The 14,145-nt window shown below is 41.6% G+C and overlaps 1 protein-coding gene across 1 annotated transcript in view; it reads right to left on the reverse strand.

Annotated features, from left to right (window-relative positions):
- LOC106611537 (GPI ethanolamine phosphate transferase 2, catalytic subunit-like) overlaps window positions 1-14,145 on the reverse strand; it is a 145,631-nt gene that overhangs the window by 71,748 nt on the left and 59,738 nt on the right. Inside the window, 2 exon segments of the mRNA XM_082955571.1 lie at window positions 212-429; window positions 12,182-12,394. Coding sequence (XP_082811697.1) covers window positions 212-429; window positions 12,182-12,394 — 431 coding nt within the window.

Here is a 14,145-nt window from a genome sequence, read left to right on the forward strand (position 1 = left end):
CACACACACACAAGATATTACCGACTACATCATCACCACTATCATCATCATCATGTAACGTCCTGTCCCTCACTCCCAGCTCTGGGGTGAAGTTCCCCTAGGTACAGACATAGGATCAGGTTTCCCTTCCCCCCCAATCCTAACCTTAACCATTCATGGGGAGAATCCCAAACTGACACAAGCGTCTGGGGGGGCAACACCCACTACCCACCTGGAAGACGAGGACCATGCCCACCACCATGGAATACATGTCGTATTTGCCCATCTGCTTGCTGAGGGCCGCGCTCATGACCCTGAGGGCCTCCAGGTACTGCTTGAGCACCTTCTTCCCAATGTTGTTCAGCATCTCTGATGTGTTGCCCTCCACCACAAACTTCAACCAGTTACCATGGGATTTCTCCGCCACGCGGAACTGCTCGTAGCCCTCCTCTGTGGGCGAGAGAGAGGAGGGAGGGAGGGAGACAATTATGAGAGGAGGGTCGAGGAAAGGAAGGTGTTATGCCAAAGTGTGAGTGATATAAGATGTCAATCAATTTCACATGAACAACAAACTAACTATTATTAGTAGTGGTAGTAGTGGCAAAGGTAGACACACAATAACTAACAGTAGCACCTTGCAAGACTGTGTTGTATCTGTTGTACAGCGGCAATAACACAATAATACACTAATAGTTACCCCTGTGTTAGTAAGAAACCACGGTTAATGATTTACACAAATGTAATTAATGAAACATGCTCAAATCATTTGCGCTGGAGACTTGGAGAAAAGCATAATCGATAACCAATCAACAGTACGTTCACTCCATATAATTTGTACGCAGATTTATAGCTCCATTAGTCCGCTCGTAATTCACTTAAATTCACGTTGCCAACTCATAGCCAGGATATTTAAAAAAAAAAATCCATTCAATATTGTTCACTTTTCTGTATTCATTTCATTCAAGCATTTTAATAGCCTTCCAAAATAGCATTTTGGCTATGGCTGGCATGGTAATTGTATAATCATGTAGCCAACGATTATGGATGAAGACCGCCATGAAAATAAAAGAACCGTCATGACCGTTCCAGAATTCCATGACCGTCACAGCTCTAATTTTGGGAACAACAACATTCAAAAGTAGAGTATAATAAAACAACCCTTCGCTTTGTCCAACTGTTCTAGAACGCATACAACTTGACTGATACCCATCGTTTTGCCGGCGCCTCTATCTGAATAATATGAGGATAACTATGATAAATGGAGATTGTGATTATGTCAGACACAGGAATGGAGGTGGAAATATAAGAGCCTTCAGCCATAGGCATGAATCAAACAATACAAACGGTCCTTGGTCAGAGGATGGCCTTTTTAGGTATCCACAAGATGCCTGAAGTTATTAGCAAATCAAAGATATTAAAAAGACAGTGTAAATGAGAGTGAGAGACATGGGCTGTATACTCGAACGTGAACTGTCATTACACTTTCATCAGTTCATCTCTGATGGACACGAAAAAGTAACAAAGTAATCCGGTTGATGAATGCGACCCATTGTTGGTTGACAGACATAGAGCCTATAAATATTACATATTTTGAGGAGACTAGCTCTAAAAAGTAGATCATATACAGTATATGTCTCTATTAATTATTTACTAGCTGTACTGCCAAAACGCTACAATTGTATCCCCATTTTACAACAACTGCCACTTCAACAGAGACTAACACTGCAGCTAATGTAACCAATTATACTGCTAAACACCAATTACAAAAACAATAAGAACTATTTCATTTACTCATTCAGTTACTGTATACTACACACAGGATCCACCCTATGTCCCGCTTTGATTTCTCAGGTGACAAATTCCTCAAACATAAGCGAAGATGACACGCCATCCATTCATAATGAAACTGTAATTGAATTAATTGATCAAGGGTTAGGAGAGATGAATGCCCTGGCCTGGCATGGACAAGGTTTTTTATTACCTCCCCATCGTCTCCTAATACGATTATTACTGGTCTGCTTTGTGTTTTCATTTTTGCCATAGAAAAAAGTATTGAGATACTGTTCTCGTCACAGTCATAATTGATAACGCTCACTATTAATCATTTAATTATTCTGTTATCCCAATTTTGTGAAATGCAAAGTTTATTACAGCATATTTTAATGAAACAATGGTTTAGCTTTAGCTGAATCCACACAAAAAATTATCTAATCATTTGAAAAACAGATATCAAAAGAAGTGGGAGTTGTCAATGAGGCTGAGGGCGGTACTTCACTTGTAGTACAAATAATTCCAACAAGTCGAGGACTTCTTCAATAATCCACTGTCATATTGCTGAGTCATGAAACCATCAGTGTTATTTTTGCCTTCCCACCGAGGTGGCTGGCCAAGTTTTCGGAGAAGGGGATGCTACGGCAATTAGGACAGAAATGAGCCACGTCAGCAAGAACACAAACCTCCTGTTCCCCTCATTCGTAACCTCTGTACCTCCTCCACTCCAGAGAAACAAATAAATAAGCTCAATCAATCAAATACCAACCGCCAGTGAGACAGACGGTTGGAGAAGAAAGAAATTAGATGGGAAAAGCGCTGTATTGCAATAAGAAGTACAGGCTATATAAACTGGCCTGTAACTATTTTAAAGTAACATTATTTCCCTTCAGGAAGAAAGCATGTTTGAACTAGGCCCAACATGTGGGAGTGTACTTCTTGAATCGCACTGTAAGCACTGGTTTTGTTGAGCATGTGAAGAATTCAAACTTTCATCTCCGCAGAGTAAGAATAAAGTGGTTTGTGGTTGTTTCATCTCCTAATCAAAAGGTTTAGATTCCAGCTCCTCTGTTCCAGTCGGGTGCACAGAATACAGAGATTCTCTGTATTAGGTTCGGCAAGAATCCAAATGAATATTTAAAAATATGAACATTTAAAAGTAAGTAAAGAGTGCTTTCTTCAATGGTATTCTTCATTGCGCGACTAAAATATCCTCAGAAAAACGTCAAATTTAATGACAGATTTCTTGAGTTATCTTAGATTAATTCTGACTATTTTGAGGACAAGATGGACAAACAGTACTATTTTCTATTAAAGGAGTTATAGTCTTGTCTCATCGCTGCAACTCCCATACAGACTGGGGAGAGGTGAAGGTCGAAAGCCATGCGTCCTCCGACACACGACCTAACCAAGCCGCACTGCTTCTTGACACAATGCCTGCTTCACCTGGAAGCCAGCCACACCAATGTGTCAGAGGAAACACCGTACACCTGGCGACCGAGTCACTGTGCATGCGTCCGGCCCGCCACAGAAGTCGCTAGAGTGCGATGGGACAAGGACATCCCTGCCGGCCAAACCCTCCCCTAACCTGGACGACACTGGGCCAATTGTGCGCCGCCCCATGGGTCTTCCGGTCACGGCCGGCTGCGACAGAGCCTGGACTCGAACCAGGATCTCTAGTGGCACAGCTAGCAACTGCGATGCAGTGCCACTAGATCACTGCGCCACTCGGGAGGCCCCGGACTTGTGGGTTTACTTAATTCTCCGTACTGGCCAATGATTATAAAGGCGATTCTGATCCAACCATAAATTCACACATCGTGCCCCTGGCCTGAGAGGATGGAAGTTCAACATGTAGCTAGATGTAGTAGGTTAATGTTAACTAGCTGGCATGGCGTATCGTTGCCCAGGAAAGGAAGTTAGGCTAGCGAGCAAGTATTTTAGCCAGGTAGCCTAAGACAACAAAACCTAAAAGTGTGTACTGTATGACAGAGTCATAGACCGTTTAGGCAAAATGAAAGAGGAGGATGGCATTGGCGTTTCTCTACAAGTAGGGTGATTCAACATGTTTTTTTCTACTTGCAAGCACACACACAAACACACACACACACACACACACACACACACACACAAATCAGTACCATGGACAGCCACATCATACATGATTTAGCTTACGTTGAAATACTAAATATTTATTTGGTATCTTTTAGTTGTCACTGTATTAGACTAAGCAGAGGTGATTAGATGGTGTTGAAATGTTGAAGTTGAAATGGTGCTGGAATAGTGGAGGCAGCTCCTGTTTTCTTTGTAACTTGCGGTAACTCTCCGTAGTTCTAAATCAATAGTTGTTAAGTACAGTTGTGGCCAAAAGTTTTGAGAATGACACAAATACTAATTTTCACAAAGTCTGCTGCCTCAGTTTGTATGATGGAAATTTGCATATACTCCAGAATGTTATGAAGAGTCATCAGATGAATTGCAATTAATTGCAAAGTGCCTCTTTGCCATGCAAATGAACTGAATCCCCCAAAAACATTTCCACTGCATTTCAGCCCTGCCACAAAAGGACCAGCTGACATCATGTCAGTGATTCTCTCGTTAACACAGGTGTGAGTGTTGACAAGGACAAGGCTGGAGATCACTCTGTCATGCTGATTGAGTTTGAATAACAGACTGGAAGCATCAAAAGGAGGGTGATGCTTGCAATCATTGTTCTTCCTCTGTCATCCATGGTCACCTGCAAGGAAACACGTGCCGTCATCATTTGCACAAAAAGGGCTTCACAGGCAAGGATATTGCTGCCAGTAAGATTGCACCTAAATCAACCATTTATCGGATCATCAAGAACTTCAAGGAGAGCGGTTCAATTGTTGTGAAGAAGGCTTCAGGGCACCCAAGAAAGTCCAGCAAGCGCCAGGACCGTCTCCTAAAGTTGATTCAGCTGCAGGATCGGGGCACCACCAGTACAGAGCTTGCTCAGGAATGGCAGCAGGCAGGTGTGAGTGCATCTGCACGCACAGTAAGGCGAAGACTTTTGGAGGATGGCCTGGTGTCAAGAAGGGCAGCAAAGAAGCCACTTCCTTTAGAAAAAACATCAGGGACAGACTTATATTCTGCAAAAGGTACAGGGATTGGACTGCTGAGGACTGGGGTAAAGTCATTTTCTCTGATGAATCCCCTTTCCGATTGTTTAGGGCATCCGGAAAAAAGCTTGTCCGGAGAAGACAAGGTGAGCGCTACCATCAGTCCTGTGTGATGCCAATAGTAAAGCATCCTAAGACCATTCATGTGTGGGGTTGCTTCTCATCCAAGGGAGTGGGCTCACTCATAATTTTGCCTAAGAACACAGCCATGAATAAAGAATGGTACCAACACATCCACCGAGAGCAACTTCTCCCAACCATCCAGGAACAGTTTGGTGACGAACAATGCCTTTTCCAGCATGATGGAGCACCTTGCCATGAGGCAAAAGTGATAACTAAGTGGCTCAGGGAACAAAACATCGATATTTTGGGTCCATGGCCAGGAAACTCCCCGGACCTTAATCCCATTGAGAACTTGTGGTCAATCCTCAAGAGGCGGGTGGACAAACAAAAACACACAAATTCTGACAAACTCCAAGCATTGATTATGGGCTGCCATCAGTCAGGATGTGGCCCAGAAGTTAATTGACAGCATCCCAGGGCGGATTGCAGAGGTCTTGAAAAAGAAGGGTCAACACTGCAAATATTGACTCTTTGCATCAACTTCATGTAATTGTAAAAATAAAAGCCTTTGACATGTATGAAATGCTTGTAATTATACTTCAGTATTCTATAGTAACATCTGACAAAAATATCTAAAGACACTGAAGCAGCAAACTTTGTGGAAATTAATATTTGTGTCATTCTCAAAACTTTTGGCCACGACTGTAGTACCAAAATGTCGGAAACATCACCTTACTTGACCATGCTGTAGGTAATGTAACTGTTTTCTACATGCAATATGTTTTGTGGACTTCACCGGACAGATGTTGTTCTCCGGTCTTGTAATGAAACAAACATGTGTTTGAATTCATTCTGCCACTGTGTCTTCTTATTGTCTCGGCTTTAGGCCTATATATAACGGCGTCAAGGCATATGAACTAATTATAGAGCAAACAATGCAATTATCACAACACATAGGTTGTAATATGGCTCTTTTTTCCTGGATTGGCTTCCCCCGGTGATTTTACCCACACACCGCTCTTGGTTAGCTAGCTACTGTAGTGACATTATTTTATCACAATGAACAAGTTTTAATGAAGCAGCAAACAACCTTCTCTGCCCGGAGTCAGTACAGTATGGAGTCTGCTGGTGTGCTGTGTGTTTAGCTGACCCAACATTACGCCGTAACGATTGGCGCTTTGGAAACATGTCTACAACTTCATCAGCAAGCTGTCAAACTGTCGTAAATTAGCGACAACCTACATGCTGTTTATCAGCTCGGTGACCAACATCCTTAGCTAGCGCTAAATACAATTCCATCCCTGTGTTTGTCAGTGAAGCTAGCTAGCAGCAGGCAGGCTACAACAAGCTAAAACCAGCAGATGAAATCGCTGGTGACCAACACAATTGCACATAGTTTATGCAGGAGTAGAGAGATGTTGTTGTTTTGACAACTTTCTCACTGTCTATCAGACTATGCATTTGTGTCTGCCCCGGGGTCCTCACTGCCCGTGTTTCACTGCAAGTGAGTCATGCTACAAGATAGATGCTCACGGATGGATTTTGCATTTTGGAATATTTATAAGTGGCAGTTGGGAGTGTTCATCGTCTCAATGCTAATTTGGGCCAAAACACTTGCAGACTCGAGTGATCACTATCGAACACAACAGCAAAAACAAATGACCACTCAGTAACGTGCTTAGGGGCCAAGTGTTCGGTTTGAGATCAACACTCGTGACACACATCAGTCAGAGGTCACAATCCTGACAAAATCACAATGTCCGCCCCTCCGTGAACGCCCAATCGCACTAAAATATGAACATCTAAAAATGTGTACCAGCATCTTTTTCATTCCAGCACTGTATGTAATTGTTCATGTATGCTCACCTTGAGATGCACATGTGTAAGGTCGAAAGGGGAAAGGGCCGAGCAGCCTCGATAAAGGCACTACTGTGTCAGTCCAATTTGTTCGGCCACACTGTAATTTCTCATACTACAGCGAGTGGTTGAATTTAGGATCGGATCACTTGCTATGTCCTTGGCTGGATGTGACATTTTATTTTTTTAAATGTAGCCTTTATTTAACTTGCATTAAGTCTGCCTTAATCAAGGTGACTGACTGGGACAGCAATAACCACAACCTTGCAGAGTTCTCTTTAAGAACAGCCACTCTCTCCAATTGCCCAACTCTCTCTATCAGAGATTTCTCACAGATTAACAAGTCCATATGGTCCTCTGTTCCTTTTACTGAGGAAAAATGAAAAGCCTCTCAAAGGAGGTCCAGTAATTTAAATATGTGATAAAGACAAGAAGAAAAAAAAAAAAGATGAGGTACGCACGCCACTGACGGAATTTAGCATTTTCATCATGTCTTGTCTGTGCTTGTCAAGACATTTGCTGTAGGTGTGAGATGGTTGCTTGTGCAGATGTCGTATATATAGTAAGGACAATCTCACAAGGATGCTTTGCGGTTAATATCTAACATTTGTAATGGCCAGATTTCACACTCAAGATTTAGGTTCACTGCTTGTAAAGTTGTCCCAGAATCACTATGGAAACTAGCGAGTGAAAAAATGTAGCTGAATAATCTGTAGTGTAGACAAGGACCTTCCTGGCAGCCATTTTAGATCAAACTCAGAATAGTAATTTAAGGCCTGTGTGAGTTCTCCTTTCTCTTGAGCTACTGTACTGCAATATACATATGTTTTAAATTACAGTTGCAATAAGCAGCCACTGTGATTGATTAGCATGTATTTTTCTACAGTAATGTGCATTCATCATTTAGAGGCCCATGGGGTGACTTAAGACCGGAGTCCCAAAATAAAAGAAGGAAAGAGATGGAGGGGAAAGGGTGTCGGTGAATTGATAGACAGTGACTTGGTTCAAATTATGAACATATATTTATTTAAGCTTTATTTAGGCAGGGGAAGTCCCATTGAGACCATAGTTTCTTTTTTTGAGGGAGCCCTGCATGACAAGACCAAGCAATTACACAATCAAGGCAGGAGCATTAGGAAACCCATAAAGAAAAATACAAAACACAAAATCCTAAAAAACAACCTCATTCCTCAGTGAAGTCCTCTACCAACAATCTGAACTTTAGGGTATTCTGAAGGTAGTTTCTTCGCACCTCACTTATGGGACAAAAAGCTGTGATTAAAAGATGATTGGGAAATCTGTGAGGAGGAGAAGATACACTCTTGCTAAAATAATAAGCTGAAGCTGGTATGCTTGATTTATGGTACATCAGTGCCCCAAATTCTCCAGTTCATCTAGGATGATTATTCAAGGTAAATGTGTGTGGAAAACGTTCACAATGCAGTCAGAATACCACTGCAGAGGGAATACAAGCGGATTGACATCCCATCTACTTAGGGCAGTGTTTCAGTTCGCTGCAGCTAACGACTGGAACGAGCTGCAACAAATACTCAAACTGGACAGTTTTATCCCAATCTCTTCATTCAAAGACTCAATCGTGGTCACTCTCACTGACAGTTGTGGCTGCTTTGCGGGATGTATTGTTGTCTCTACCTTCTTGCCCTTTGAGCTGTTGTCTGTGCCAAATAATGTTTGTACCATGTTTTGTGCTGCTACCATGTCGTGTTGCTACCATGTTGTTGTCATGTTGTGTTGCTACCATGCTGTGTTGTCATGTGTTGCTGCCTTGCTATGTTGTTGTCTTAGGTCTCTATGTAGTGTTGTGTTGTCTCATTGGTCGTGATGTGTGTTTTGTCCTATATTTATATATTTTTTATTTTTAATCCCAGGCTCCCGTCCCCACAGGAGGCCTTTAGCCTTTTGGTAGGCTGTCATCGTAAATACGAATTTGTTCTTAACTGACTTGCCTTTTAAATAAAATAAATGACATTAAATTAACACACATGCAATAAATGGAGAAATACTGCTCTATGCTATAGTCTGCCAGGTAACACACACAGAGTGTGATTACCCTCTCATGAGGGTGTGGTGTTGTAGTCAAATTCCATAATGAATACCTTTCGTCACGTTAAAATATGTACTTAATGTAAACACAATCTTACACTGTAACTATGTAGGACTGTGTGTGTGTGTGCACGTGTGTATGTCTGTGTGTATCTATGCGTCGATTTACACTCCCCTCCATATGCATTTGGACAGTGAAGCTAAACATTTTGATTTGGTCCAATACTCCAGCATTCTGGATTTGAGATACAATGTTTCACATGAAGCAACAGCACAGAATGTCACATTTTATTTGAAGGTATTTTCAAACATCTGTTTTACAGTTTTTAATGAAAGCACTTTATATATCTAGTACCCACATTTGAAGATGTCATAAGTATTCACTGATAGTGTATATATAGCAGTCAAAAGTGTAGTATTTGGTCCCATATTCCTTGCACACAATGACTACATCCAGCTTTTGCCTTTACAAACTTGTTGGATGATAAAGAAGATCACTCCAGTCATTATTCACCATTCACTTTCTATTGGACAAAACACAACCAAAATAAGCTGCAAATGCATTCAACGAGTCACAAGATTGATGTAGTCATTGCTTGCTCGGAATATGGGACCAAATACAACCCTTCTGACTACTTTAATACACTATAAGTGAACTTTGAACAAATACTTATGTCATCTTCAAATTGGGGGACTAGTTATATAATAGATATATAAGTGCTTTCATTTCTAAACCGTAAAACAGATATGTATGAAAACACACTCAAATAAAATATGACAATCTGTACTGTCGCCTCATATGAAACATTTGATCTCAAATCCAAAATGCAGGAGTATAGAGCCAAACGTAACATTTTTAGCTTCGCTGTCCAAATACATATGGAGGGGAGTGTAGGTGACGTAGCACTCAGTGAAAGAACATGTGTGTCGCTAGAGGGCTTGTTTTGACACAAGCTGCGTTTACACAGACAGTCCAATTCTGATATTTGTCTTTTGACCAATCCCATCAGATCTTTTTCAAAGCAGATCTGATTGGTCAAAAGACCAATTAGTAACAAAAAAAATATCAGAACGTGGCTGCCTTTGTAAATGCAGCCACATTCACCAACACAAATCTGCGTTGTGAGACGTGGCTTTGATCAGGTTCAAGTACTCTGATGAGAGACACATGCAAACACAAACATGCCCGCACACACTCTACAGAACTAGATCACAGATCATTCTGAGGTGGGAACCATACCGCCAATGAATATGGAATATGTTCCTATACTGTAGAGTTGGAACAACCGCAGAGAATCATCAAGGGATTCTGACATGTCAAACAGCGCCTAAATGAACATATTTAGCATGGGGAACCTGAGGAAATCAAACCCACAACCCTGGAGTTGCATGTGAACCACTTTTACCTCTGTACCACTTATTTCTGTACATTTATATTGCACATTTGAGACCACCCATTTTTTAAATTATGAACCACATAAAAGTGCAGGAGCAATTTTGAAAACTGGGAAGAGAGAGTGTCTAAATGACCTATTACAGAACATCCACTGTAATAGACCAAGCACAGGATCCGTGTGCACAAAGCGTCTCAAGAGTAGACAATTGGTCCTAAGCGCTGAGAATAGAGACATTTTACTCCTACTCTTATGGGTAGAAATAAAAGCTAAGCATGAAGCATCTTTGGTGATAAGAGTCCCACCTAGTCAACAGATATTTAGGATAGCTCATGAGCAGTTAGGAGTTACAAGCAGGTCTTGATAATATAAATATGGTGTTGTTAAAATAATGCTTTGATATTTCTACATGATCAACCCATAAATAATGTAGACCTACATGCAACAGTATCTCTTGCGCTTTTTTAAATGATTTCAGAAATCAATGGTCATAACCATTACGCTAATAAATAAACATGTTTTTCTTTCAATTATTTAATTGTCTACATCATGTTATTTCAAGTTATCCATTTGGAGCGCAATATCACGTTGTTAAAAAATATGCCTAAATTGGACATGCCTATAAATTGGGCAATTGAAGGAAACCTAGAGCTTATGTTAACTTGGATTGTGTTCAATGAAAATGATAGGCCTTTCAAATGTTGTATGGAACATTATATACAACATTATCGGCAAGTGACTTGATGCCTACTAAGCCAAAGCGATTTAGAGTTGTAAAACGGGAGTGACGAGTGTGTTGATATAATGGTAACATTGTCAAAATTCTGCTTTTAACAACCATCAGAATTGTAAAATAAAAAAATAAAAAAGTATGCATGCCAACATATCAGGCAATAATTAAGAACAGGCAAAGTGATCATGTCAGGCGAAAATGACAGTATAACAAACATTTTACCATTGCAATATTTGATGTCCAGTCACATTCACTGTGGCAGTCTAAAGCGTGATACAGAGTTCACAGCTGGCGATGCCTCATCACGATTGGTTATTCCCCATCATTTCAACAATGTCAATGAGAAACATCATTATCTTTCCTTCGCAGTACCTCAAAGTGTCGTGATTACCAGCTGAGATAAACTTCTATGACATAATTTTACTCCTGGCTCAGAGTTTGTCTGAGCAGTGTCTTAACATTATCCTAAAACCTACTCTAAGCTGGGAGGTTTGTTGTCTTAAAAGGGATTCCTAGGACCTTTTCTGAGATGCTTGTGAATACGGGCCCAGACTTCTTCTGTTGTGTCTCACAGCCTCGCTTTGACCTGTATACAACACTCTAAACACAGCAGCCAAGATTGAAATGGAACTACGGGGGCGGTGTGTGTGTGTGTGTGTGAGGAAGAACCCCTTAAGGTGGATAATCTTATCCTTTATATTTGTTTCTTTCTTTGACAGTGATTCAGTAAGATAATAGAAGTAGGAGAGTGTAGAACCCTGCAGAGGGGGGCTGTGTGTGTGTGCAGACAGAGAAAGCGAGAGAGGGGAAAGGAGGGCAGGATTGTCCTCTGGAGAGAGGCAACCAAAGGCAATCTTTGTGACTCAACCCTGTTGAATCCTTTGCGGGTGTCAATACATTTATTTACAGACTTAAAGGATTCCAGGGCCAGATGCTGTGTGTGTGTGTGTGTGTATTTGTGTGTGCCCACGCCACAAATGGTATGTATGTGCCTAAGCGCCTGTATACTTGCTTGTGTTTGTATTAGTAACACACTTGAACTTAGCTACTTGTCCTTGGCTTTTTCTGATTAGCTTTGTACACACGGACAACTCTCTGGATTTGGGAGTCTGGGAGCTGATTTAACCTTTCTCTGCTCTGATCTGGCACTACCACTGCACTGCACCATTCCCTCTTACCTTTCTCATAGGCTGGCATGCTGTCCTTCAGCAGGCAGCTCAGCTGGTGGCCGTTCAGGTGCAGGAAGCGTAGCTGGTCTCTGAGCGAGGCTTCCTCCACCACGGGCAGGATGAAGCGGCCCACGCTGTTCTGGGAGATGGGCAGGCCCAGACCAAGGGCCAGGGTTGGGGTCAGGTCCACCTGCTCTACTGTTGGTGGCTTCTCCATCCCCACTGGTTATATGGAGTAAAGAGAGGAGATAGATTGAGGGGAGCATCTCAGGACACAGAAACACATGCCTGCAAGGAGGCACACATTCTTGTATAAATGACCTTCTGGGGACACACAATTCACTCCCATTCAAAATCATTTCAGAAGTTACAGGGCAGAACATTTGAATCCCTAATCAACCCCTACCATGCCATATTTTTATAATAATTATTGATTTAGTTTGTGTAGTACAACTTAAAATACAACAACAATATATATTTGTATTTTATCAATGCTGTGTCCAGTTTTTCGGTTTGATAAAAGCTCAATCTTAATACTGACAGTTGAGTTGACAGGTCAATCCAGAAGATGAATTCTGCTGTTCTGCTCACGTCTCAGAGGCCCTACAGTACAAGCTACTCTATGAACCTGTGCATCATTTCTCAGCCAGTCTCTCAGGACAATCTGATCCGCCTGAAATAAAATCACGTAGATGAGTAGTGATCTCGGAAATAGATGTGGCGTATGAGGAAACAATTATCACATTCACATGGGCGGCCACCGACACGTTCGTCACGGAGAGGCGAGATGTTAACGAGCTCCTCTTCACACGGTGTCAAGACGTCACCGCTTTTCACGGTGTGAGAGCTCAGCTGAGAGATGGTGGTGTCTGTGTGTACGTGAAATACGTCATCGTTTCTCACAGTCAGAGCTCAGTTGTGTGAGAGAGAGTATGTGTATGTTTATATATTTACAGTTGAAGTCGGAAGTTTACATACACCTTAGCCAAATCCCTGACATTTAATCCAAGTAAAAATGTCCTGTTTTAGGTCAGTTAGGATCACCAATTTATTTTAAGAATGTGAAATGTCAGAATAATAGTAGAGAGAATGATATATTTCAGCTTTTATTTCTTTCATCACATTCCCAGTGGGTCAGAAGTTCACATGCACTCAATTAGTATTTGGAAGCATTGCCTTTAAATTGTTTAACTTGGGTCAAACGTTTCAGGTAGACTTCCACAAGCTTCCAACAATAAGTTGGGTGAATTTGGCCATTCCTCCTGACAGAGCTGGTGTAACTGAGTCAGGTTTGTAGGCGTCCTTGCTCGCACACGCTTTTTCAGTTCTGCCCACAAATTTTCTATAGGATTGAGGTCAGGGCTTTGTGATGGCCACTCCAATACCTTGACTTTGTTGTCCTTAAGCCATTTTGCCACAAATTTGGAAGTATGCTTGGGGTCATTGTCCATTTGGAAGACCCATTTGCGACCAAGCTTTAACTTCCTGAATGATGTCTTGAGATGTTGCTTCAATATATCCACGTAATTTTCGTTCCACATGATGCCATCTATTTTGTTAAGTGCACCAGTCCCTCCTGCAGTAAAGCACCCCCAAAACATGATGCTGCCACCCCTGTGCTTCACGGTTGGGATGGTGTTCTTCGGCTTGCAAGCCTCCCCCTTTTCCCTCCAAACATAACAATGGTTATTATGGCCAAACAGTTATATTTTTTTGTTTCATCGGACCTGAGGACATTTCTCCAAAAAGTACAATCTTTGTCCCCATCTGCAGTTGCAAACCGTAGTCTGGCTTTTTTATGGCGGTTTTGGATCAGTGGCATCTTCCTTGCTGAGGTGCCTTTCAGGTTATGTCGATATAGGACTCGTTTTACAGTGGATATAGATACTGTTGTACCTGTTTCCTCCAGCATCTTCACAAGGGCCATTGCTGTTGTTCTGGGATTGATTTGCACTTTCCGCACCAAAGTACGT

The sequence above is a fragment of the Salmo salar genome, chromosome 09 (genome assembly GCF_965601325.2).
Source record: "Salmo salar chromosome 09, fSalSal1, whole genome shotgun sequence".
In the NCBI taxonomy this organism is placed as follows: domain Eukaryota; kingdom Metazoa; phylum Chordata; class Actinopteri; order Salmoniformes; family Salmonidae; genus Salmo; species Salmo salar.